Genomic DNA, 27,698 nt, shown 5'->3' on the forward strand with positions numbered 1-27,698 from the left:
ACTTTTACAGAATATACCAATTTTTACCGGTAAATTAGCCCCCTTCCTGTGAAGATATCCAGGGTTCAGGACATTTGATGTTATAGCTTGGGTGATAAACAGCACTTGGCTTTTGATCGGAAGGGATTGGTTCTGTCAATAAATAAACGCAGTCAGAACCTTCAGGTGTTTTCAACAAGACATGTCCTTTTACACTTATATTTGGAGTTCAAATCTGGCATCGTGCGTCAGTCTTGTTCTTGCTCACAGATTATGGGGATGAGCAGGAGGGTATGACTGTTTGTGTGTGATGTGTTTAAACCCTGACAGGCGAATGATGTAAGGCAGGCCCAGTGGCTGATGAAGAGCAACATGATGACAGAAAGTTGAAACATCCCATCCTCTTTAAATGAATTCTTCACTCAAATATGAAAGGGAACTTGTAAACAAAATATGCCCTTTTAAATGCTTTGAAATGATGTTCATAAGAAAACCTTGGAAACAGGTTGATTAAAAATGTTGCTTGTGTGAAGAAGCTCCCCTTTTGTAAAGCTGTTGAGCTTAGAATAATTACACAAATAAGTTAGGTGTTCAATTTATCTCTGAGGCATTATGCTTCAAGATAGTTGTGTCTAGGACTGCAGGTCATGACCACTTTTATAATGTGTCAGTCTATTAATCAAAGTTGATTCAAATCACATATTTTGCCTAACCAATATGTCAAAACCCATAGATTTTCTTGTGTGTTCTCACCCGCTGAGGTGTGGAAACTAAATGACTAATTGTACTGATGTGTGTCAGAATGGCGGTTGGTAAATTAGGGTTTTCCCTTCAGTAATGATGATGATGATGGTGATCAAAGACAGATTCACACAGACATACATTCATAATGACAGCTTGATTGACTCTAAGGCGTGAGGGGTTTTCCCCTTCCCGTCCCTCTGGCCACATCCCCCCTGTTGACTGATTCTTGCGTTATAACAGTGGGACTTCCATCTGATGACGCTTGTGAATCTCAGGGGGAAAAGCATCTATTTACTTTTGGATTAGGCAAAGTTCCATTACAACTTTCTGGCCAAAACAGATTTTGAAAGTCTAATTTTCACTATTTTAGTCATTAGTGCACACAACCTAATTGAGTTGTTACATATACCTCTTCAGAAGTCAGGAAAAGCCCCTGGGTTATGTGAAAACACAACCATTTCTAACCTAGATTCTTACATAATTTCCATCTTTATCATATCCTATTTATTCGTGTTCTATTTACAGAGGGGCTTACTGCTCATGATAATAACTACAGCTAATGTGCTATAATGTTGACGACAGTGCATGTTGATACAGGACATGTATTTGAATTGTATGCAAATCGAATGGAAAAAAGGTATCTGCTGTTTATTATGTTATTGACCACTGTTGTATGCTGTGCTTTCAGATGTCAATGGACAACAGAAAGAGACCTGTGGTCTCCTCCAACTCTGGTAACTCGGTTTACTGGTCCTCCTCGTTTACGCGGCAACCAGCCAGGATCCTGATCGTGGAGGCACTGCCCCCCTGGTGGTCAGAGACATGCATGGTGCTCTGTGATGCTCTGGAGAACTTCCTGTCCCTGGCATGCAGTCTGGACGGCCCCTGCAGGATACCGCTGCTCAGCCTGTACGCCATCAGCAGGCAGCAGGAATGTCTTCTCCCGTTTGTGGTAAGATAGATCAAAGTTACGTGTTTTATGCTGCTTTCACTTTATGTCACACTTTTATTCCTTTGTCTTCTTCCCTCTGTATCTGTAGCAGGTCCGTGGTAACCTGGCCAGGCTGCGTTCCTGTGTGGAGGAGCTGAGGTCTATTCCAGGTGAAGGATGCGTCAGAGGAGCAGCCAGAGGAGGAGAGCTGCTGCGTCGGGCGGTGCTGGACAGTCTGCAGCAGTTCAAGCAGTACATCAGACACACCGGCACTGGCATCCAGGCCAGCAACAACATATCTGTGGAGGTGACCCTCTTCATGCACAATCATCACAACAAGAAAACTATTTCTTATTTCTGAATCACACACTGTGAAAAAAGTAAGCTAAACAACCGCTATAAAGCTTTTAAAAACTAAAACTAAATAGTTTAGAAACTGTTGTTGAGTACAGTACTGAGCAATTCTCATTCACCTGAGCTCTGTTCATTCTGGCCTCCATGTGTGGAGATGCTGGGGATTGAACCCAGGACCTCATCCTGTACATGCGAAGCATGTGCTCTACCACTGAGCTACCCCTCCTTATTTCAACTTTTATGTTACGAGTAGGGATGGGTATTGTTTGAAATGTATCGATTCCGATTCCGGTTCTTATCGATTCCCCGTCCGCCCTTACCTTGTATTCCACCGGGTCACCGCGGCGCAGACGGACCCGGTGGAATACAGGGTCTACCGCGTTTAGGAACCGTTAAGCAGAACCTAAATTGTGTATTTTGTATGGGTACAATGGGCATTTTCTTATAGATTCTCATCTGGAACCGAGTTTCGGTTCCCAACCCTAGTTACGAGTGGCATCTGCAAGTAAACACAAGACATATGTTGACAAATTGGAAATATTCAAATATGCTTTGATGAACCCAGGACCTCATAAATGAGCTACATCTCCATGTAAATAGGTGTCAATGTTTAGAAGAAAAGTTGCGCTGAGTCCCTATGTTAACTGTTAGGGAGTTGGAAAGATTCAAATATGCTTTGATGGGAGGGAAGGTTGTGTCATTTGCTAGTTAGTTGCAAGTAACTACAGTATCTTCTGAACTCTATGCAGCAAGAAGTAGAGGTGCTATTGTTGTGTTCTCTTCTGTTCGGCAAGGTCACAGCTGGTCAAAAGATTCTCTGTGTGTGTTTTATACAAGCACAAGCATATCAGATGTTTTCTAACATGCAGTAATCATATTTCAGTGCCTTTGTTGGCAAATGCCTTTGTTTACATAGGGCTACTAGAGGTTAAAAATGTAGAGATTACCTTGAAGTGTTGTGTTCTGTTTGGCTAATCAAAGCAGGTCAAACACACTGTGTGTGAAATATATTTTAATGAATACAACACAATTGTTAAAACAGCATTTGCTTGACAGCTAGTATGACACTCAGGAATGTTCTAACATGTTTTTATAAACAGCTTGTTTCCATATATCACAGGAAATACAGGAATTATTTTATAACCTGAACTATTTTAAAGTCAGGCCTGGAGATGCTGGGGATTGAACCCAGGACCTCATACATGCGAAGCATGCGCTCTACCACTGAGCTACATCCCCTCTGAATACTAGCCATCCCATCAACTATAAATGATACAAGTCACAAATGTTACCAATACGTTTAGACAAGATGCATGTTTTACATGCAACTTCCCAGTAGGGCACTATATGACAGAGGAGGTTAAGGAAACATTGATAGACAGTGCTAACAAGCATCGAGACAGTTATGCTGTTAGGCAACTGTCACAACATGTCAGACTCGCTATCTTGTTTTGTGTCTGAAGTGCTCTTAGAAAAGCCTCGTATGTTGAGACGTGATTTGTTGTTTCTTATGTTATTTAAAAGAAGTGGAGATGCTGGGGATTGAACCCAGGACCTCATACATGCGAAGCATGCGCTCTACCACTGAGCTACATCCCCCAGGTGTGAATGTTTAGAAGAAAAGCTGCGATGAGTCCCTACGTTAATTGTTGAGAGTTGGAAAGACAATTGGGAAGTTTCAAATATTCTTTGATGGGAGGGAAGGTTGTGCCATTTTTTTAGTTAGTTACAGGTAACCACTGTGTCTTCTGAACTCTATGCAGCAAGAAGTGGAGGTGCTATTGTTGTGTTGTCTTCTGTTCTGCAAGGTTACAGCTGAGGCCTGTACTACGAAGCCGGATATTCGCTTAGCGAGCTAACTTCAGGGAAAACTCTGGGTTTCCGGTCCTACGACGCTGGTTCTCTTCTTACCGGGCTAGATCTCCATGGTAACTTATGCTGAACGGCTAAGGTTTGGTTCCAGGACAAGAGATCAACTCAGTGAAAGCACCGCCTGCTGACCAATCAGATCTCCGTGTGCGGAGTTTAAAGCGATCAAAGTCATATTACAGGATAAAGGAAATACAGTTTAAACTGCCGTTGCACGAAAGACAGCCGGCAAAAATCAACTGACTGTGTGAACGTGAACATTTATAGAATATCACCTCCCATGTTCAGAGCAATCTGACTAAAATAACATTAGCGTTAAGAAAGCTTACTTAAATATCTGCTACAACATAAGTAACCGGATCAAAGTAACATTACGTACAGTCCGCGGCACTGTGAGTGCAGACGTCGATGTGTCCCATTATCATTCATATCACATCATAATGTATCATATACAGTCAGCTCAAGAAGTCAGCTTCTTGAGCCGTATCTGGCCGTGGAACACTTACAGTGTCACATACTGTATGCAGAACACATTAAGTTGACGAAACACTTGAGTCAAATGTAATTAAAGTCAGATCCACTCGTGTCTTGGACGGGGCAGTGATATCATAAACCTGTTAATGTACGCATTCAAACGCTTTTTCTTTTACCAGCTGTATTCACCTTGCAGGTGCAGCTATGTGGCTTTTATCCTGGATAAAGTGTTTAAGTCATGGATGTTTAAAGTTTAACTTCTTCATATGTCTAATATTATAGTTTACTTTTCATTCAGGAAGTATGACGCTGCGCTGTCAGTACGCCGTTTCTCAATGGGTGCATTTCACTTCTCTTATTTTTCATTTCCTCACTCCTCGGTCTCGGTATCATCGGAAGTTGATTTGTCTGCGCCATCTTGAGTAGCGTCCCAGTGGCCTTATTTGTGCCAAAGGACTGAGGATCGAGGAGCGATAACGGAGGAGCGATAATCGAGGAACTTCCAGACCATCCTCCGGTGAAATCCTCACACACTCGCCCCCATTTCCCTGCTTCTCATGGTTTCCTTGCGTCTCTCCATGCTTCCCTGGTGGGAGGGACTAGTCGCAGGGAAACAACGCAAGTGAGGGACGCAAGGAATCCATTTAACCGAAGTGAAACGCACCCAATGTCGAGTATACCTGCTGCAGAGCCACTATTTCAAGTATACTACGTCATCGAGTGGCGCCGAAGGACTGTTTAAATGCATGTTAAATGCCCAGCATTCGGCGCCACTCGATGACGTAGTATACTTGAAATAGTGGCTCTGCAGCAGGTATACTCGACATTGAGAAACGGCCCATGTTTGTGATTGATCAAATGTTGCTAGCCCCGCCCCTTTCCTGTGAACGCGCACTCAGCCGGACAGAGAAACCCTGGCTTGAGTTACCGAGTTGATAAGAAGCCTTCTCGCTTAGCGAGAGCGCATTTGTTTTGGATTAGGTAAGACAGCTAACTCAAACATATCCAGGGTATGTTGAACTGGATTCATAGTACAGGCCTCTGGTCTAAAGATGCTCTCTGTGTGTTTTGTATAAGCATATCAGATAGAGAAGCTGGAGATCGAACCCAGGACCTCATACATGCAAAGCATGCGCTCTACCACTGAGCTACACCCCCTCCTTATTCCAACTTTTATGTTATGTATAGGAAATGGAAGTAAACAAGTTTTTACAAATATATTACCTGTTGGGGTGTTGTCTGACAAAGGAGGTTAAGTAGAAATCCTGTTATGTTGATACAACAATTGTTGCTTCTAGTGTCTTTTACAAGAAGTGGAGATGCTGGGGATTGAACCCAGGACCTCATACATGCGAAGCATGCGCTCTACCACTGAGCTACATCCCCTCTGTATTTGAGAAGAACAAACACAACCAACAATCTAAGACCAAACAAACCTTTGAGTTTTGCACAGCTTTTTACAGGAAGTAAATTCTATGAAATATATTTATTTTCTTTACAGATTTATTATGAAGGATGATCCCCACTTCAGACCAGCACTGACTGAACAGACCCCTATGATATTTAATCCTTGAGCTTAATGTAATGTAGGGAAAAGGAGTTTGTTGGTGTGGTGAAGTAGCATTAAATCATTAAGAGTTGTTGTCTTGTACAGTCTATGATAACATTGTTCCCTCATCTTATTTGTTTCCCCTCATTTTGTACACCACTTCTTTATGATCAAAGTGGACAGAATTTTGACATAAATTAAAGCCCATAGCTGTCACTTTGATACAGCACTTTTAATTCCTATTTATGTTATGTCCTTCAAATGCAGCTTTGAACTTGTTCCAGGCTAACAACATAAGACACAACCACAAAATAACACATGTCTGAAAAGTTTAGGGGTGAAGGAATATCGGCATTAATAAGACTGCCCATTTGTTACATTTAAATGTTGGACATATGGGCAGCAAACTGAGTCAGTCTTTCTTTTTTAATTTTCAACATGTCCTCTGGGTACAAGGCGCTGGGTTGTTGACAAGGATTCCTCAAATCCGACCAGCTTTATTAGGAAGCTCTGGACAGATGATTACATTTAAGAGCCACTGTTTCCGACAGCAGCAGATATGAATAGCACCATTAGGAGACAGAGGGAGACACTAAGCAGAGACAGGGCTCTGTGTGTGTGTGTGTGTGTGTGTGTGTGTGTGTGTGTGTGTGTGTGTGTGTGTGTGTGTGTGTGTGTGTGTGTGTGTGTGTGTGTGTGTGTGTGTGTGTGTGTGTGTGTGTGTGTGTGTGTGTGTGTGTGTGTGTGTGTGTGTGTGTGTGTGTGTGTGTGTGTGTGTGTGTGTGTGTGTGTGTGTGTGTGTGTGTGTGATCCACTTACTCAATACATGTCCTGATTCATACATATGTTTTAAGCATTCATATGTGTGTGGATGTCAGCAGCAGATTCTGCTTTTGGCCAAACAGCAGGAAGCGAGAGCAGAACCCATCAATAATCCCATTATAATCATCATTTACTGTTAATGGGATTTAGGAAGTACTGTAGGGACATTAGTTTATCGGTTTCCCCCCATTAGACATGTAAATGCAACAGGAAACTAATATCATCTCTTTCCGTCATTAGACATACTGAGTGCCTATTTAAATACGCTCTTACAGCAGAAATATTCATTATGAAAATAATTTGGATAACTAGAAAATGTACAGCATCACCAGCTGTTTTGTTTATTCCCGGCACCATGACCGTGAGATAATAATAGCTCAGTCACAGAAAACATTAACATTTCAGATCATATGTTAAGATGGCAGTTAAAGTTGTTTATCTCATGAAAACATAATTTCAGTGTGGAGCTTTGTCATTATAACATATAGTGTGCCACTTTTCAGTTAGAGGGAGTTTGCTTGACTCAGACTTTGACAGCGGTGCTTACATCATGTGTTTAATTTAGTAACAGTAATTAACTGTATGTCACGTCTCTAAAGTACAAAAGAAACTCAACAGTCAGTCCCAAAGAATGCTTTGCTGTGGTGATGTTGTGGCTTGTTCTTTTGAACATATGACAGCTTCAAACACAAAGTCCATCTTTCATAACGCCAGCTGTAACATTTCAGAAGTGGGAGTTTAGGAAGGAGTTGTGGGGAGGAATGTGACTTAATAATATTAAAATTGTAAATGCTTTGAGGTTTTTTATTGTAGTTAATAAGGAGCAACAGTGTTAACTCTCCTCTTTAATCTGAAGCGAGACATCTTGTTTCCCTGATAAATTCAAGTATTCAGGCCTTTGATTACTAAAATCCTTCATCCGGTCAAATGTATAGTTAAAAACTACCAAGATCTAAAAAAAGCTTGTAAAAATGTGGCCTTAAACTTACTAAAAAGTCATATATGAACACTTTTTGGCAGAAAACTACAATGCTGGAGCATGTGTAAAGGCAATACACTGCCATTACAGGAGACAAAATGAAATGCATTACTTTGAATCACCTTTCTTTGGGTTTGAAAATTGTTGGGAACACTTAGTATAATGTGTGGTAGCAATTGGAACACAACTTAACAAAATATTAAACTAAGTGTAGTCCTTTTTTGAACATATAATGCCGAAATGTTAGATATTATGGAGTTTAACTGTTCTCATTTGAGTTAAATCATTTGTATTTTAGATTTGCTGGGGTATTTTTTGCATTACTCTCTGCTATATTGACAGGTGACTGTGGTGACCAGCCAGCCAGGGAGGGGTGTTGTTCGTCAGCTGGAGAAGGGGCTCAAAGACGCCGACCTGGTGTCACTGAAGCGGCTCCTGGTGGTTCAGATCTACAGTGCGGCAGAATGGGGCCAGGACAACCCCTCACCTGAAGACACACACACTGAGACTGAAGGTAGAGATTTACACACACACTTTCCTTTGTCTCCCCCCTCACCTTCCACAGTACTCTCCCCCTGCGCTTTCTTATTCATCTTCACTAGAGTTGTGTAGCGGTGCCCCATTTATCACACTGCATGTTTTACCGTTAGTTACATATCTGCAGTCAACACTCGGGACACATTTCACAAATTATAGAAGTTGGCTTCAATCCAAACATTTCCCAATCCTCTCAGAAACTCCATAATGATATGCCACTCTTTGTAATTACACGAAGGTTCAAGTGGTGAGGTCTGAATAAGTGGAGAGTGCAGAGAGTATTGGGATGGAAATGAAGGGGAGGGAAAGAGGAGACGGAGAGAAATAGAAAGCGAGAGAAAAACACGCAGGGGGAGGGAGGAGAGGAAAATGAGAGCAAGTGTAAGAGAGGGTAAACACAGGCAGTGGAGTCTGTGGAGAAAATATATTAATGCACCATCTGAAGTATTCATTCCACGGTGATAAACACTGAACTAACAGCAACTTTGTTTTTCTCAGAAGTGTCTGGGTATTAATGAGCTTTATCTCACCTGGCACAGTTATGTCAGTTATGTAATCCCGCCTTGTTTGTCTTCACCTCCTCGTGGTTATTTTTGACTCAAATTGAAAGTGAAATACCGCAGATGTGACCCTCTTCTCTACACTAAACTTGCTTGGATGTTGTTTTGGTGAAATAAATCTGCTGTTACAGTGAATGGGATGCCATTTGTGAGTGACATAAAGTATATTAGGACACATTTGTGTTAAAAGCAGATAGTATCCAGTTTTAATGTAGTTTTACTAGATAATTGTAGTTCTCAGGACGTTTGTTAAGGACCCTTTGGCTTGATTTCAACATCATTTGGAAGAAAAAGGGTGTTTATTCTGGATAGTAGGAAAACAATCTGTATTTATTTCTTCTGCAGCTACTCTATTTCACTTTCCTTTGTTTTTATTGTATTCCTGGATAGATATGAGTGATGCCTATTCCTGTCTCTCTCCAGTTTCAATAAAAAAGCAATTATATTTAACAAAGAAATGTTTGGAATAGAGCCTTGGAGACGTTGTTATGTTGCTACCACAGTGTGATGATATTGAGGATGCCTGCACCCTCTTAGCTGCTGGGACCAGATCACTGTGTTCCTCCAAGTGTTTACCGCCCTGAGTGGTTCAAACATAACAGTCTCCAGCTCTTTGATACTACAGCCCACACTCTCTCCATTCCGTCAACAGCAGCGTGCTACGAGACCACTGCTGTCCCACATAAAGCTGCGTTATTAAAAACAGTTCTTTCCACAGTGGAGAAACATTATTGATTCGACCATAACATCTCCAAACACATTGTTATTGGTCGTAAAAGCATGTAGAAGGCTTCTCTACTTAGTCAGATTCACTCAAAGTATGGGTGTTTTTTGTTCCTGTGTGACAGAGGTGTCAGTTTCAATAGGCATATTCTGTGTTTCCTAATAAATCTAAAATGATTGAAATCGGAGACATGGAAAATGTTTTCAGATATTTCATAATTGCAACACAAATGTCGTATCTCGCAATGTGGTGAAATTAAAGAGACGTTGGTGTATCCGCCCTGTGATTCAGATCTGCTTCACCATTTTTGGGGCTCTTCCTGTGCCCATGTAACACCCTTCCACTAAGTTTTCATAAAAATCAGGCAAGTTTTTTCCAGAATGTTGATGACAGACAGAAGGACTTAAAAAAAAACATCCCTGACAGATTTTCTTATTATAATCTTCCTTTTTTGTTTGCTGTAGTAATTGGCTTAGTAATATATGCAGTTAAACCTATAGGACCATATGATTTGCATGAAAACTATCGCCCTGATTGTGCTCTATATTTTATATCAGTCCGGGACATTACTTAGAGTAAAACCACAAATACTTTGGATCAGGGATGTCAAACTCAATTTTATCACGGGCCACATCAGCATTATGGTTGCACTCAAAGGGCCGGTTGTAACTTTAAGACTATATAAAAAGACATATATAAATATTGAATATATATAAACTAATGTATTATATTACATTATTGCCTCTGCATTGGATTATTATCGGATAGGGAAATAACTTCTTAATTAACTACGTCTGAAAGCAGAAGTCTAGGGCAAATAATTGCAAGTCTCTTCAGTGAGAATGTCACAAAATGATTTAAAAAGAAAAGCCACATTCTGGAAAAACATTGATTGTGACATTTTGAAAAAGAGAAGTGACATTTTGAAAAGAAAATCTATTTATGAGAAAAAGGCCAATTTGGCCGGATTTGGCCCCCGGGCCTTGAGTTTGACACCCCTGCTTTGGATGAAGTTCTGTGAGAACATCAAATGGGGTCAGTGCTACGTCCAAGAACCCCTATTGACCTGAGAGTTCATCAGGCTGAAGACTGAAGCTGGGTTAAATCAAAGATAAGAAGTTTAGCTGTCTGGCCTGTGTGATTTGTACTCAGTATTTCTGAATGCTATAAAGGTCATGAAATTGTGTTTTTAAGCTACTGCTACACTAGTGAAAATTGACATGGCCAACAAATAGTTAAAATACCTGCAGTTGGGGTGTAACCCACAAGAGTAGATACAAAACTGCTCAAAATGACAGTTTACTATTTAAAATATGTCCGGTTTATTCCCTCAATTTGTAAATCACTTTGTAATTTTAAGACATGTGTAAGTAATACAGCAAATCTAATACGCTGATATTTATGGAGCAATGTTTATTCTGGCAATTTCTGGAATCTGGGTGCGTTGTGGAATCTTAATAGTCTCCGTGTGTGTCAGATGCTGGGAGGGAATGCTCTGTGCAGCAAATACGTCTCACTGAACACCAGACTCTTTATTTGAGCTCCCTGTGTAAGTCCATGGTGTGCAGTATATTATAGGAAGTGGGTGGAGTATCCATTTTTATTTTTGTAACAAAGTAAACATTTTTAACTCCCTCTAATCGTCACTCACTTACCTCATGCTAAGAAAAGTGGTCCCAACTCTTGTCTTGAATAAAGATTGATTACATAACTTTGTATGTGTAAGTGTCAACTGCCACAAACACACACATTTCTTACTTTTCAAAAACCTGACAGCCGTGTAACTCGTTTAGCCTCCTAATTTGAAAGTGTGAACATTTTGGGTGTTCCTCACTTCTGCTAAGTGCTAAGGGTTAAGTTTGACAGGTTAATGTTGGATCTTAAGCTATTTCCTCATATGAACTCCTTGTATCCGGAGAAGCAGGTCCGTACATTGTCTGGAGTTTCCCTTTCACACAAGTAGCACACAACAGGAGATCAGTCTGTGTCAGAAGTGGTCTCACTTACTGAAAATACTTGGTTTGATTTAGACGAGGGGTGGTGCCTGAGTAGGGTGTGAAAAACGGAGTCTCCTGCCATTGCCTGAATTTGTCTAAAAATGCAGACACTTCCATTCTCAAATACAGCTCTTTCAGGTAATGGCTATACAGTTGTCCACGCATGCAGTTGTGATGGTTAGGGTTAGGGTATTAAAGCACAAACATGTGTGTGAGTGTCTTAAGAGCCACCGCCTTGATAAGCATCCTGTTTTTGTTGAATTTCAGCCAGGGTTTCCTTGAATCCCCGGCCTGATATGTAGTTGTACATTCGAGCAGCAGGGACATGGGTCACAGAGCAGAGAGAGACAGAGATGATTATGGCACTGGTGGTTTTGGTTTTCCTTCTCACAGTCAAGTTGTTGACTGAAGAACATCGGACAAGTTGTCCCACACTGGATGCTTTGGATCCTTAGGGAGAGACAGCGGCAAAAGCACTTTATTCCCATTGTTCGGATTCATAGTAAAAAATGTAAATGCCTTGTGGTTTCAGCTCTTAAGTTATACTAAAATCTGACAATATTGGATAACCCCAAATAACTCAAATGTCTTGAGTAGCATCATTTCTCATGGCTGTTGCATGTCATACTCCTCTCCCTCCCTGCATTTCCTGTTTGTTTATGTCCACTTTCTACATAACTAGTAGTTGTAACTGCATTCCTCCACATGGTAGACACATACTGTAGGATACTGTGTCATAAGAGCCAGACGGATAATAACCGTTGCAGACAAAACGTAAGGTCTATAAGTAACTAGCTTCTTTTTTAGCTGGGCATTCCCCAGGGATGTGGCTCGTTCGCACTAAACGGTGCTGAAGAGTTTTTCTTTTCTTATTCCCCATGATGAAATCGAGTTCAGAGTTTGTGGAGGAAATGATGCAATATAGCATTTTAAGAATAAAGTTGGCTGGCCAAAAAGGGATGTTAGAAGGATAAGTAAAAACAAGGTTGTTACTGAGGGGGTGTTTGTTTCAGTCTTCGCTGTATTTAGTGTCTGCTGACCTCTTGTGCATTCTGTTGATGCAATTAATTAACAGTCGTTGTTTTATAAAATGGTCAGACCTCAATGACAAGGTAGAGGTGAAGGCAGAACAGAGAAGGGCAGAGGAAACAACGCCTGCCTTTGAAAAGAGAGAGACTGGCGCATTTCCACTACACGGCCTCGCTCGGCCTCGCTCTGTATGGCTAGGCCTCGTTAGGACTGGCTCACTTTATGGCGCATTTCCATTACAGTTTAGGAACTGGGGTAGTATCTATAGTAACGCAGTGTAGGCGGAGCTGTGACGTCATCTTCAATGAGAACCCCAGAAAAACAACACAGCCGTTAGCTGTTAGCACTCAGAGCTCACAGCTCCTCATATATGTTCAGAAACTAGACAAAAGTTAAACAAGTACAAACCACAGACTGCCTGTGTCATGGCGAATACAGTCGCTGCTTTATTTATGTCTGTATAGGCCGTTGTTGTGAGTGTGGACGGTCGGAGCATATATTGCGTTAGCTTAGCCAATCTCCATTTAGAAAACACGCATTTTAAAAGGTTTTTCGCCTGCCGTCTGTCTGCAGACTTGTCAAAGCATTAATTCATGGTTTTTACTAACCGGTATCAGTATGTTGTTACTTCGGCATCATTTTGAAACGTGTATTACAATTAAATCACGGTCAAATATGTCCATCTTGTTGTAGTTGTAGCCCCCTTGCCAGCGATTCTCTCTCTAGTTTAGCATACTCAGCCCGACTCAGCCTCGTTGTCTCTGGCCCTAGACCCACGATTTTATGAGGCCAGAAAAACTGTGAATTAGGACCCGCCGGCTGGTACTAGGCCAAGTGGAAACGCAACCAAAGACGGGCCGCTGACGTCACAGCCCTCTTAAACCGTGCTCCGCGCTGTAGTGGAAACGCGCCAAAGAAATACAAAGAAATGCTGCAAAAGGGCGGAGTGGAGAGAATCAGATCGATAAATAGCAAGCTTAGTGACAGACACATGATAACAGTATCAGTAGATGTGCAGATCTAGCCTCTGGTAGGTTGCATTATGGGGTGGGTGACGGTAGTGCTGGCATCAACCCAAATATCATTTTAGTTGCCAGACTGCGTGTGGTGAAATATTGCCCCATCTGTGCTGTGACTCCAGCAGAGTCTGTCCCCAAACTGCCAGAAAGATTGTGAAAGTCAAAGGTTGTCAAGCGGATACAGCGGGAGAGGTGACACAGCACGTTTTCCATGTGATTCTGTGGTTCATCAGTGAAGTGTTTAGAACCTTCCTGAACACGATAGTGACAATGAGAGGCAAATGATATATCTGATATTAACTTTATACTGCGTGCCAAAGGAAGGTCCTGTTCAATGTCATTTTCCAAACAAGCATCATACAGCAACGCAGCTTCTGGATAATGTTCTCCATTTGGCCTCACACAAGCACACGTTGTACTCACATTGACACAAGCAAACCAGACTAAGCTTTTATTAACTCTCGAAATAGAATCATGAGTTTATTTTTTGCAAAGTCATCGTACGCACTAGAGAACACACACTGTGACGGACAGTCTTTGCACGTGCACGGACACATGCATGCTCACGAGCACTGTCTGGAGCAGCTACAGTGATAAATGACTGCCGCCTGACTGTCTCCATGAACACCTGGCCTTTCTCCCCTGAGCTGCATCTCTTTCTCTCTCTGCATCCTAGAGCCTGCTTGAACCAAAACAAAATGTAAAGAAAACACAGGGTAACCTTGACATGATCATTTCTCCAGAAGTTAAGAGGCTCCCTATAGTCCACTAATCTCTATGTCTTTACTTTTTCAGGGAAAAGATGCCAGCTTTCCCTTTTTTGCAGCACTTTGATACATATACACCTATCACCTACATGAGATTAACAGGAATTTAATGAAGTAACCATCTTACAGTTGTTAGTGGTTGTGTCTTTGTTTAAAGGGGCAGGCCCCAGATTTACTGTCACATTATGAAACTAATTGCAAATGTCTTCCTGAAGTCAAGAGTTACAGACAGACTTTGATGCATTTGCCTGTACTTTCCTATCTACTGTACTTTACCTGTTTTTACCCAAATGGAGATGCTGGGGATTGAACCCAGGACCTCATACATGCGAAGCACGCGCTCTACCACTGAGCTACATCCCCTCTATAGTACTTGTAAAATATGATATTTACAGCAGATCTATGGTCTGTAAAAGCCTTTATGTAACGATATAGTAATATTGCAGAATGCATCTAAGCTCTTCTCAAAATGATATGGTGTCTGCATGTACAGTCAAGACGGCATCTTTCACACAATGACTTCTTTACATATTGCAGAGCTGCAGTGACTCAGCTGTGATCAGAAACAGGCTGCTTTAATGAATGCAGCCTTGTTGAAAACTGCACATCTCTGATTCTATAAATGGTGTGAATGTCAGTGAATCACAGGAGGGGTTCGCATGTGAATGATTCCACTCCTAGAAAGTTGTTCCATCATCAGAAATAGACATTTCCCTCTGAGACAAATCTCCATACCGATGTTGAGTAGTTCATCTTTCCATATCTATAGTATCTTGATATGGTACATACTGGGATGCTGTAGGCTTGAAAGCCACCAGCGCTTCATGTCACAGTGCTTTGAACTCCTGCATTCCAATGTGACACAATTTCTCCACAGAAAATGTCATCATTTGATATTGTATTAATGATACTGGTAACGGTCTCTTTTTTTAATCTCTGATCATAATGAGCACAGTATAGCTTCTGTTAGACATCAACAAATTACTGAGTGCATTGCATTTATCCTTAAAGCCAAACAAGTGTGTGTATGTCCTTTGCCTAACATATTTTTTAACATGTTTGACTGTTTACATGGATGTTTTCTAACATGCAGTAATCATATTTCAGTGCCTTTGTTGGCAAATGCCTTTGTTTACATAGGGCTACTAGAGGTTAAAAATGTAGAGATTACCTTGAAGTGTTGTGTTCTGTTTGGCTAATCAAAGCAGGTCAAACACACTGTGTGTGAAATATATTTTAATGAATACAACCCAATTGTTAAAACAGCATTTGCCTGACAGCTAGTACTGTATGACACTCAGGAATGTTCTAACATGTTTTTATAAACAGCTTGTTTCCATATATCACAGGAAATACAGGAATTATTTTATAACCTAAACTATTTTAAAGTCAGGCCTGGAGATGCTGGGGATTGAACCCAGGACCTCATACATGCAAAGCATGCGCTCTACCACTGAGCTACATCCCCTCTGAATATTAGCGATCCCATCAACTATAAATGATACAAGTCACAAATGTTACCAATACGTTTAGACAAGATGCATGTTTTACATGCATCTTGTCAGTAGGGCACTATATGACAGAGGAGGTTAAGGAAACATTGATAGACAGTGCTAACAAGCATCGAGACAGTTATGCTGTCACAACATGTCAGACTCGCTATCTTGTTTTGTGTCTGAAGTGCTCGTAGAAAAGCCTTGTATGTTGAGAAGTGATTTGTTGTTTCTTAAGTTATTTACAAGAAGTGGAGATGCTGGGGATTGAACCCAGGACCGCATACATGCGAAGCATGCGCTCTACCACTGAGCTACATCCCCCAGGTGTCAATGTTTAGAAGAAAAGCTGCGATGAGTCCCTACGTTAATTGTTGAGAGTTGGAAAGACAATTGGGAAGTTTCAAATATTCTTTGATGGGAGGGAAGGTTGTGCCATTTTTTAGTTAGTTACAGGTAACCACTGTGTCTTCTGAACTCTATGCAGCAAGAAGTGGAGGTGCTATTGTTGTGTTGTCTTCTGTTCTGCAAGGTTACAGCTGAGGCCTGTACTACGAAGCCGGATTTTCGCTTAGCGAGCTAACTTCAGGGAAAACTCTGGGTTTCCGGTCCTACGACGCTGGTTCACTTCTTACCGGGCTAGATCTCCATGGTAACTTATGCTGAACGGCTAACCTGCTCCGGAGCAGGTTTGGTTCCAGGACAAGAGATCAACTCAGTGAAAGCACCGCCTGCTGACCAATCAGATCTCCGTGTGCAGAGTTTAAAGCGATCAAGTCATATTACAGGATAGAGGAAATACAGAAAAACTGCCGTTGCAGGAAAGACGGCCGGCAAAAATCACCTGACTGTGTGAACGTGAAAATTAATAGAATATCACCTCCCATCTTCAGAGCAATCTGACTATTATAACATTAGCGTTAAGAAAGCTTACTTAAATATCTGCCACAACATAAGTAACCGGATCAAAGTAACATTACGTACAGTCCGCGGCACTGTGAGTGCAGACGTCGATGTGTCCCATTATCATTCATATCACATCATATCACATCATAATGTATCATATATTTCCTTATCTGAGTCAGCTTCTTGAGCCGTATCTGGCCGTGCAACACTCACAGTGTCACATACTGTATGCAGAAGTATTATTTTAAGCAACACATTAAGTTGACGAAACACTCGAGTCAAATGTATTAAAGTCAGATTGTGTCTTAGACGGAGCAGTGATATCATAAACCTGTTAATGTAGGCATTCAAACACTTTTTCTTTTACCAGCTGTATTCACCTTGCAGGTGCAGCTATGTGGCTTTTGTCCTGGATAAAGTGTTTAAGTCATGGATGTTTAAAGTGTAACGTCTTCATATTTGTCTAATTATAGTTGACTTTTCATTCAGGAAGTATGACGCGCTGCGCTATCAGTACGCTTGTCCATGTTTGTGATTGGTCGAATGCTCCAAATACCACCCCTTTCATGTGAACATGCACCTAACTAGATAGGGCAAAACTGGCTTGAGTTAACAAGTTGATAACCAGCGTCGTAGGACAGTTTAGCGAGAGCGCGTTTGTTTTGGATTAGGTAAGCCAGGTAACTCAAACATATCCAGGTTAGGTTGAACCGGCTTCGTAGTAACGGGGTGTTTCTCAATCGCGAGTACGCTTGCTTGGTAGCACATGTCTGCCGAGCATCTTGCTTCAGAAGCGAGCCAAGAATACTTCCTGGCATTCGGAAAACGAAGTGTGGAACACGCTAGCAAGTGTGCAGGTGTGCGTCATATGAGAGGCCCCCGCCTTACATCTTCCGCCACAGATTTGGGGAAATTGGTCCGTGCGCAAAGCATTGTGGGGATTTTAAGACCGCGGAGTCTACTCATGTGCAGCCTCGATATTTCTCCAAACGGAGTACGCCGGGCTCGGTAGATTTCCAAGTATGCTGGAGATTGGAACAGTACTTCGGCGGCACTCTACTCTACTCAGCTTTACTCGCGATTGAGAAACACCCACGGCCTCTGGTCTAAAGATGCTCTGTGTGTGTTTTATATAAGCATAAGCATTTCAGATGGAGATGCTGGGGATTGAACCCAGGACCTCATACATGCGAAGCATGCGCTCTACCACTGAGCTACATCCCCTCTGAATATTTGCGATCCCATCAACTATAAATGATAGGGAGTTGGAAAGATTCAAATATTCTTTGATGGGAGGGAAGGTTGTGCCATTTGCTAGTTAGTTGCAAGTAACTACAGTATCTTCTGAACTCTATGCAGCAAGAAGTGGAGGTGCTATTGTTGTGTTGTCTTCTGTTCGGCAAGGTCACAGCTGGTCAAAAGATTCTTTGTGTGTGTTTTATACAAGCACAAGCATATCAGATGTTTTCTAACATGCAGTAATCATATTTCAGTGCCTTTGTTGGCAAATGCCTTTGTTTACATAGGGCTACTAGAGGTTAAAAATGTAGAGATTACCTTGAAGTGTTGTGTTCTGTTTGGCTAATCAAAGCAGTTCAAACACGCTGTGTGTGAAATATATTTTAATGAATACAACACAATTGTTAAAACAGCATTTGCTTGACAGCTAGTATGACACTCAGGAATGTTCTAACAGGTTTTTATAAACAGCTTGTTTCCATATATCACACGAAATACAGGAATTATTTTATAACCTAAACTATTTTAAAGTCAGGCCTGGAGATGCTGGGGATTGAACCCAGGACCTCATACATGCGAAGCATGCGCTCTACCACTGAGCTACATCCCCTCTGAATATTAGCCATCCCATCAACTATAAATGATACAAGTCACAAATGTTACCAATACGTTTAGACAAGATGCATGTTTTACATGCAACTTCCCAGTAGGGCACTATATGACAGAGGAGGTTAAGGAAACATTGATAGACAGTGCTAACAAGCATCGAGACAGTTATGCTGTCACAACATGTCGGACTCGCTATCTTGTTTTGTGTCTGAAGTGCTCGTAGAAAAGCCTTGTATGTTGAGAAGTGATTTGTTGTTTCTTAAGTTATTTACAAGAAGTGGAGATGCTGGGGATTGAACCCAGGACCTCATACATGCGAAGCATGCGCTCTACCACTGAGCTACATCCCCCAGGTGTCAATGTTTAGAAGAAAAGCTGTGATGAGTCCCTACGTTAATTGTTGAGAGTTGGAAAGACAATTGGGAAGTTTCAAATATTCTTTGATGGGAGGGAAGGTTGTGCCATTTTCTAGTTAGTTACAGGTAACCACTGTGTCTTCTAAACTCTATGCAGCAAGAAGTGGAGGTGCTATTGTTGTGTTGTCTTCTGTTCTGCAAGGTTACAGCTGAGGCCTGTACTACGAAGCCGGATTTTCGCTTAGCGAGCTAACTTCAGGGAAAACTCTGGGTTTCCGGTCCTACGATGCTGGTTCACTTCTTACCGGGCTAGATCTCCATGGTAACTTATGCTGAACGGCTAACCTGCTCCGGAGCAGGTTTGGTTCCAGGACAAGAGATCAACTCAGTGAAAGCACCGCCTGCTGACCAATCAGATCTCCGTGTGCAGAGTTTAAAGCGATCAAGTCATATTACAAGAGAAAGAAAATACAGTTTAAACTGCCGTTGCAGGAAAGACGGCCGGCAAAAATCACCTGACTGTGTGAACGTGAAAATTAATAGAATATCACCTCCCATCTTCAGAGCAATCTGACTATTATAACATTAGCGTTAAGAAAGCTTACTTAAATATCTGCCACAACATAAGTAACCGGATCAAAGTAACATTACGTACAGTCCGCGGCACTGTGAGTGCAGACGTCGATGTGTCCCATTATCATTCATATCACATCATATCACATCATAATGTATCATATATTTCCTTATCTGAGTCAGCTTCTTGAGCCGTATCTGGCCGTGCAACACTCACAGTGTCACATACTGTATGCAGAAGTATTATTTTAAGCAACACATTAAGTTGACGAAACACTCGAGTCAAATGTATTAAAGTCAGATTGTGTCTTGGACGGAGCAGTGATATCATAAACCTGTTAATGTAGGCATTCAAACACTTTTTCTTTTACCAGCTGTATTCACCTTGCAGGTGCAGCTATGTGGCTTTTGTCCTGGATAAAGTGTTTAAGTCATGGATGTTTAAAGTGTAACGTCTTCATATTTGTCTAATTATAGTTGACTTTTCATTCAGGAAGTATGACGCGCTGCGCTATCAGTACGCTTGTCCATGTTTGTGATTGGTCGAATGCTCCAAATACCACCCCTTTCATGTGAACATGCACCTAACTAGATAGGGCAAAACTGGCTTGAGTTAACAAGTTGATAACCAGCGTCGTAAAACAGTTTAGCGAGAGCGCGTTTGTTTTGGATTAGGTAAGCCAGGTAACTCAAACATATCCAGGTTAGGTTGAACCGGCTTCGTAGTAACGGGGTGTTTCTCAATCGCGAGTACGCTTGCTTGGTAGCACATGTCTGCCGAGCATCTTGCTTCAGAAGCGAGCCAAGAATACTTCCTGGCAATCGGAAAACGAAGTGTGGAACACGCTAGCAAGTGTGCAGGTGTGCGTCATATGAGAGGCCCCCGCCTTACATCTTCCGCCACAGATTTGGGGAAATTGGTCTGTGCGCAAAGCATTGTGGGGATTTTAAGACCGCGGAGTCTACTCATGTGCAGCCTCGATATTTCTCCAAACGGAGTACGCCGGGCTCGGTAGATTTCCAAGTATGCTGGAGATTGGAACAGTACTTCGGCGGCACTCTACTCTACTCAGCTTTACTCGCGATTGAGAAACACCCACGGCCTCTGGTCTAAAGATGCTCTGTGTGTGTTTTATATAAGCATAAGCATTTCAGATGGAGATGCTGGGGATTGAACCCAGGACCTCATACATGCGAAGCATGCGCTCTACCACTGAGCTACATCCCCTCTGAATATTTGCGATCCCATCAACTATAAATGATAGGGAGTTGGAAAGATTCAAATATTCTTTGATGGGTGGGAAGGTTGTGCCATTTGCTAGTTAGTTGAAAGTAACTACAGTATCTTCTGAACTCTATGCAGCAAGAAGTGGAGGTGCTATTGTTGTGTTGTCTTCTGTTCGGCAAGGTCACAGCTGGTCAAAAGATTCTTTGTGTGTGTTTTATACAAGCACAAGCATATCAGATGTTTTCTAACATGCAGTAATCATATTTCAGTGCCTTTGTTGGCAAATGCCTTTGTTTACATAGGGCTACTAGAGGTTAAAAATGTAGAGATTACCTTGAAGTGTTGTGTTCTGTTTGGCTAATCAAAGCAGTTCAAACACGCTGTGTGTGAAATATATTTTAATGAATACAACACAATTGTTAAAACAGCATTTGCTTGACAGCTAGTATGACACTCAGGAATGTTCTAAGATGTTTTTATAAACAGCTTGTTTCCATATATCACAGGAAATACAGGAATTATTTTATAACCTAAACTATTTTAAAGTCAGGCCTGGAGATGCTGGGGATTGAACCCAGGACCTCATACATGCAAAGCATGCACTCTACCACTGAGCTACATCCCCTCTATCTACATCCCCTCTGAATACTAGTGATCCCATCAACTATAAATGATACAAGTCACAAATGTTACCAATACGTTTAGACAAGATGCATGTTTTACATGCAACTTCCCAGTAGGGCACTATATGACAGAGGAGGTTAAGGAAACATTGATAGACAGTGGCTGCGTTTCACTTCGGTTAAATGGATTCCTTGCGTCCCTCACTTGCGTCGTTTCCCTGCGACTAGTCCCTCCCACCAGGGAAGCATGGAGAGACGCAAGGAAACCACGAGAAGCAGGGAAATTAGTTTTAAGAGCAATGGGACGTCCTTTCCTCCGGAGCGTCACGTGAAGCGACGTCCGTTTGTGATGACGCTGCACAGCTGATCGTCTGACAGCAGCTCTGTCCCCGTTATTTTCACAAACACCCCCGCCTCTGTTACACAAACATTTGTATCATCTGTTGTCGACCCAAATAAATAAAATCAAATAAGAACTCATTCTCAAAAAAGATAAACGCCATTCTTAAAATGTATAAACGAACATTAGTTAGATTAATATTGATTAGAGTGCACAATAGAAATAAAATAATTCAGAGAAGAAAAAGAGATATGCTATCTATCAAAACCCAGTTAGATTAACATTAATTGGATTGCACACTTTGTGTGTTTGTGTGGATATGTAGCAAATTAACATTTTAAATAGCACTTAATGACTGACTGAATGGAAATGACAATAAATGAAAATGTAAAACGAAAAAGCGATCATGAAAATGTTTCCAATAAATGAATAAAATGATTTTTGACCACTTTGTTGTTCAGATATATCACATATTTGTAACTGAATGATGCATTCATTGAAACAAAACACAGTATAAACTGAGGAGTGAGTCCCGTGAGTTTCATGTGTTTTCTTCACTCCGCTGGTAAACTGCTCTCATGTCAAGAAGCAACAGATCAGTGCAGTGACCACTGCATCGTCCAATCAGTGAGCGATACACAGTAAGGGGGCGGGGCGAGTGTCTGAGGATTTCATCGAAGGATGGTCTGGTGGTTCCTCGATTATAGCTCCTCCATTAGCGCTCCTCGCTCCTCGGTCCTCGGTCCTCCGACAAAAATAAGGCCATTGGGACGCTACTCAAGATGGCGCAGACAAATCAACTTCCGGTGAGACCGAGACCGAGGAGCGAGGAAATGAAAAATAAGAGAAGTGAAACGCAGCCAGTGCTAACAAGCATCGAAACAGTTATGCTGTTAGGCAACTGTCACAACATGTCAGACTCGCTATCTTGTTTTGTGTCTGAAGTGCTCGTAGAAAAGCCTTGTATGTTGAGACGTGATTTGTTGTTTCTTATGTTATTTTCAAGAAGTGGAGATGCTGGGGATTGAACCCAGGACCTCATACATGCGAAGCATGCCCTCTACCACTGAGCTACATCCCCCAGGTGTCAATGTTTAGAAGAAAAGCTGCGATGAGTCCCTACGTTAATTGTTGAGAGTTGGAAAGACAATTGGGAAGTTTCAAATATTCTTTGATGGGAGGGAAGGTTGTGCCATTTTCTAGTTAGTTACAGGTAACCACTGTGTCTTCTGAACTCTATGCAGCAAGAAGTGGAGGTGCTATTGTTGTGTTGTCTTCTGTTCGGCAAGGTTACAGCTGGTCTAAAGATGCTCGGTGTGTGTTTTATATAAGCATAAGCAAATCAGATGGAGATGCTGGGGATTGAACCCAGGACCTCATACATGCGAAGCACGCGCTCTACCACTGAGCTACATCCCCACTTATAAAGACTTTTAATCTGTCTGTATTTGTTCCGTGTGAGATGCTGAGAGCTACATCAGTATCAGTGTATCTGAATGTGCATACCTTGTGTGTGCCACAGTCTTTATTTATTTTCCTTGCTTTTCTGCATATTATTTAAATCTGAATGCAAATAAGTATTATTCTGTAATTGTTTGTGTAATCCCTTTTTTCTCATGCTTTATAATAAGGTGCAGATTTATGAAAATCTATGTGACGCATGCTTCTAAAAACTCCCTGTTAATCCTTTCAAACAGCTTTCTGAATCTGTTTGCTCATCATCATATTTTGACAAATATTCATTCAAACTGTTTAAGTCTTTTTCACATCACTTCTCAGCTTTATCAAAGCTTTTATTTCATTCAAATACTCAGTTTGCAAAGGCTTCTCAATCTGACAACAGCACAGTCATTCCATCTACGTACATTTAATCCCCAAATCCAGGTTTCAAGTGACAGACGTTTTTCTATTCAAACACCAGACAGCGTTTTTAGAGATTGCCTTTGGAGGTTGTGTATTATTCCGTCCTCTATCAATCCACCCGCCCGTCTCACATCAATGAACTCCTTTATTGCTTTTACTTTAGCTCTGAGGTAAACCTTATTTCCTAATACACACACAAACACAGCCGACTGCTCAGAGACCTCCTTCAAGAGGTTCACAGCTGAGAATATACTTAACGTAACCCCCATATTTCCAATGAACCCAAATCTTACTGTTTGCCTTAAACACAAATGACTTGCTTCCCCAGTACACTCTCCCGTCATGAGCAAATATGGAGATGCTGGGGATTGAACCCAGGACCTCATACATGCGAAGCATGCGCTCTACCACTGAGCTACATCCCCTCCATATACATGCATCATATTTAAACTGCAATGTCTTAAATCTGTGATAAAAAAAGATGATGTTCAGTCTATTTTACATTTGCAAACTATATCACCATTACAGAAGCTTCCTTTCCATAATGTCTAATATTTCATATCGAATTTTAATTATTGAAACATTTACAGGTAGATTTTGAAAATACTGCATCCAATTTTTATTTGTAATGTTTGGTTGCTTTGATTCATTTTCAAAATGAACCTGAACTGCAATATGTTCATATGTTCAGAATATGTAACTGCACATGCAAATTATTACATTACATTCAACTTAAGGAATTTGTTTTAAAAAGTTTATTTTTTAGCTATAATGTCCATATGGATGGGTGTTAATCTAAGGTCAAAACTTGTATATCTTTCTTTTGATTGATATATTTTGATTAGGATTTGAATTAGGTCCTCCTAGTGTAAATGGTACATCAGTCTTTTTGTAATATAATTACCAGAGTAGCTCTAATTTTGCAACAATTTTACAAAATCACACATAAAGGAGTCTTTTCCCCTTAAAATTCTGCCAGGATTCTTCATATCTTTCTGATCAAAAATATTTGTATTGTGTTTCGACAATGCATAAACAGTGTTTGTCATTTAGAGATGGAAAGCAAAATATATGCATACAAATGAGACAGTGGTCTGTTCTGATTGTATGTACAAAGAGAACAAATTATTACAAAGAACACAAACAAACAATAACAACGACTAAAGTAATCCCCTACATCCAATGCCAGTGAGCCTCATACAGTACACAAGATTATTTATCAGGAACATTGTTAGATGAATATATATGCGTGTAATACATATGCACAAACATGCAGCAAATACCTATACTCATACAAATCTGCTGTATACATACACACATACATACATACATACATATGCTGCAGATAGGCTATACCGATAGCAGATCGTTTTATAGAGTGCGGAATGCATTAAGAAAAGGTTTCCAGGCTTCCTGAAATGTCCTGTTTGAATATAAAAGTGAATATCGGATCTTTTCAAGTTTCATGCAGGACATAACGTCCGTCAACCACTGTGAGTGAGTGGGTGGGACACTGTCCCTCCACTTAAGCATGATGGCTCGACGAGCTAGGAGGAGAGCAAAGGACAGATATCGCCGCCGTTCTGCAGTTAAATACATCTCCTTTCCTATAACCCCAAATATGGCAGCCAGAGGATTTGGAATCAGTTCAGTACTGAACACCTGGGATAAAGTTTGAAAGATCTCTGTCCAGTACATACTGAGGCGAGGGCAGGACCAGTACATATGAATGAGAGAGGCTTCAGCAGTTTGGCATGTATCACAGTTTGGACTAACATCAGGATACATTTGGGATAGTTTGAGTTTTGAAATATGAGCTCTGTACGACTTTGAACTGAATTAAGCAGTGACGCACATAGAGAGGTTGAATTTACCAGTTTAAGTATAGAAGTCCATGTATCTACTGGAAGCGAAAAGCCCATCCACCTCCCTGAGTTTATCTGTGGAGAGACACCTTAGATCTGACACCTTGTTATAGAGGGCTGAAATAAGTCTGTTCTGGGACGGGTTTAAGGAGAGGACATCTTTTGTTTCATATCTTTAAAGAGACAGCGTGACAGATTTTTCAAAACTACTTTAAATCCAAATTTAAAAGAACAGGTCAGAATACCAGAATGTAGTGTTTGTAATTAAATGTAGAATTAAATTCACATCAAGACACATTACTGGGAGAATAAAGAGCTCATTTTGAGAGCTATTTTGCTCTCCGGAACATTTGAGCTAAAGGTAGAAGCAGTCTAAAAGTATATCTCGGACAGATAGCTCTTTCAAACTGACACCCAATCAGAGATCCTTGGATCCATCTCTCAAAAGAAAAGGATTACAGCTTATTATATCTCCGCTAATCCTCTCCCACTTTGTGCAATCTATCTCTCTCTTCCTTTTCTCAAACTGCCCACAGCACTGGCTCAGCGTTTCCCCCTCCAGATTTCTCTTTTCTTCTCATATCTGTCCTTCCAGTTTGTTCGGAGAGATAAGTAGCTTTTACAAGGGATGGATGACAGTTGTGGTTAAGACTAAGAGAATAGAAGAAGTGTGTGTAACAGAGAGAGAAAGCATGTTTGTTTGTATGTAATGAGCGTGGTGTGTTGAGTACAAATATGTCTGTTTATCATCATTTCCTCCTACCATTTCACTTCTCTTTGAATCATTCTCCGCTCCACAGGATCTGCCTTGCTCCATCAAAGTGTAACAGAGGGATGAGAAGACGTTCTTCCTCTTTCCTTCTTTTCTCTCTCCGGCAACTTAATTACCTCTCCTCCTCCTCCGCCTCCCTTTTGCTCTTAATCTACGTCTCTTCTTAGGAGGAGAAATTCTTAGCGATGTTTTGTCTTCCTCCTTCTGTGAAGTATCCCATTTCCTCTCTGCTTTCACCTTACCTCTCTTGTTTTACCACATAGTATGATGAATTAACATAGACGTATTGTAATCTACGTCAAAAATTGTTTTAAGAAATGGGTCTGCTTAGATTAAAACTCCATTGAGTGAAATGCTACTTTCAAATGCTTTTTTTGCTCTTCAGGTGGGCACAATCTTTGAATGATTCACTTCAGCATGGATTAAGTTATGTTTAGCGGCCTCAAACGGTGATATTAGTTCAGCATGTCATTGTCACAAAGAAGACAATGACGAAACTATACATACACACTGAGGGGAGCCTGCTTTCAGTCTACACACACAGATCACAATGTTTACATGTTGCCAGGTTGGTGGGTGTTCTGTATTGTGTAATCATGTTAGCTGTTACTGCCTGCAGCACTCTGCCTTTCTCTATCTTTGTCACTGCCACCTTGAATATGCATTTATTCAGAAGGGTTTTCCCTCTCCTTATTTGCCTCCTGCAGAACACTTAAGCCATTCCCACACCCCACACAGTTGCACTCGGATCAGCGTTCATCCCGCAAATCCATTTTGAGTCGCAGGAATAATGACTTCCAAACATTTACTCTCACTTGAGAGAAGCATTATAATTCACTGGCCCTTAGCCAAGACTTATAAAAGGGTGAGACAAGTCTTCACCCTGAGGGCTCAGAAGCAGCCTTATTTCTTGAAGTACATTACAATAAAAAAGAGAAACTTCATCAGTTCCCCAGAGGAAGCTTCTCCTCTCCCTTCACTGCCCAGGGAGTTACAGAGAAGTAACCTTGGAACTTCTTCAAAGATGCTTCTGCAGAGGGAGTACAGGCAACTTTGGTTTTAATAACTAAAGTCTTAATCTGCTCAGCTTTCAAAATAAAGATTAATAGAGTCATACACTGGACTTAAAATAGAATTTTGCGTATGACATAGCTACTTTAGCTTGTCAAAAATGTTTTGCTAACGAGAAACATATGTAATGAAAATGTTATTCTCCACCAGTAAAAGAAGCCAAATTCTCAAAATGTTGAACGATTCCTTTTAAGAAGTTTCCTCATTCTTAAACTGTGTCTTAAAACAATAGTGAAGTGTCTGAACAATGCAACAGCTTATACGTAGTGTAATAATTACTACTGTTGATGTTGGCTATTAAAATAACTTTAAATGTAAGTTATCAGGCGACCAATCTAGACTCTTTCTTAATTTAAAAAAAGTGTATTCTCTGAAATTGAAATGAGGCGGCCGTTGTCAGAGTTGAATAAAGTTCAAGTGTTTTTA

The 27,698-nt window shown here is 41.0% G+C and overlaps 1 protein-coding gene and 15 non-coding genes across 16 annotated transcripts in view; 1 reads left to right on the forward strand and 15 right to left on the reverse strand.

Annotated features, from left to right (window-relative positions):
* The first annotated feature begins 1,411 nt into the window (after positions 1-1,411).
* Positions 1,412-27,698, forward strand: part of m1ap (meiosis 1 associated protein) — a 43,774-nt gene continuing 17,487 nt past the window's right edge. The window contains exons 1-3 of the mRNA XM_034136676.1: positions 1,412-1,675; positions 1,764-1,961; positions 8,044-8,215. Coding sequence (XP_033992567.1) covers positions 1,412-1,675; positions 1,764-1,961; positions 8,044-8,215 — 634 coding nt within the window. The remainder of the gene's footprint in view (positions 1,676-1,763; positions 1,962-8,043; positions 8,216-27,698) is intronic.
* Positions 2,158-2,234, reverse strand: trnaa-cgc. The gene is given in 2 exon segments: positions 2,158-2,193; positions 2,199-2,234. It is a non-coding gene; the product is annotated as a tRNA-Ala (tRNA).
* On the reverse strand, positions 3,176-3,247 carry trnaa-cgc. The gene has a single exon. It is a non-coding gene; the product is annotated as a tRNA-Ala (tRNA).
* trnaa-cgc lies at positions 3,536-3,607 on the reverse strand. The gene has a single exon. It is a non-coding gene; the product is annotated as a tRNA-Ala (tRNA).
* Positions 5,666-5,737, reverse strand: trnaa-cgc. Its single transcript has one exon. It is a non-coding gene; the product is annotated as a tRNA-Ala (tRNA).
* Positions 14,626-14,697, reverse strand: trnaa-cgc. Its single transcript has one exon. It is a non-coding gene; the product is annotated as a tRNA-Ala (tRNA).
* Positions 15,731-15,802, reverse strand: trnaa-ugc. The gene has a single exon. It is a non-coding gene; the product is annotated as a tRNA-Ala (tRNA).
* trnaa-cgc lies at positions 16,080-16,151 on the reverse strand. The gene has a single exon. It is a non-coding gene; the product is annotated as a tRNA-Ala (tRNA).
* On the reverse strand, positions 17,886-17,957 carry trnaa-cgc. The gene has a single exon. It is a non-coding gene; the product is annotated as a tRNA-Ala (tRNA).
* Positions 18,511-18,582, reverse strand: trnaa-cgc. The gene has a single exon. It is a non-coding gene; the product is annotated as a tRNA-Ala (tRNA).
* Positions 18,860-18,931, reverse strand: trnaa-cgc. Its single transcript has one exon. It is a non-coding gene; the product is annotated as a tRNA-Ala (tRNA).
* Positions 20,667-20,738, reverse strand: trnaa-cgc. Its single transcript has one exon. It is a non-coding gene; the product is annotated as a tRNA-Ala (tRNA).
* On the reverse strand, positions 21,292-21,363 carry trnaa-ugc. Its single transcript has one exon. It is a non-coding gene; the product is annotated as a tRNA-Ala (tRNA).
* Positions 22,711-22,782, reverse strand: trnaa-cgc. The gene has a single exon. It is a non-coding gene; the product is annotated as a tRNA-Ala (tRNA).
* On the reverse strand, positions 23,049-23,120 carry trnaa-cgc. The gene has a single exon. It is a non-coding gene; the product is annotated as a tRNA-Ala (tRNA).
* Positions 23,918-23,989, reverse strand: trnaa-cgc. The gene has a single exon. It is a non-coding gene; the product is annotated as a tRNA-Ala (tRNA).

The sequence above is a fragment of the Trematomus bernacchii genome, unplaced genomic scaffold (assembly GCF_902827165.1).
Source record: "Trematomus bernacchii unplaced genomic scaffold, fTreBer1.1, whole genome shotgun sequence".
Lineage (NCBI taxonomy): Eukaryota > Metazoa > Chordata > Actinopteri > Perciformes > Nototheniidae > Trematomus > Trematomus bernacchii.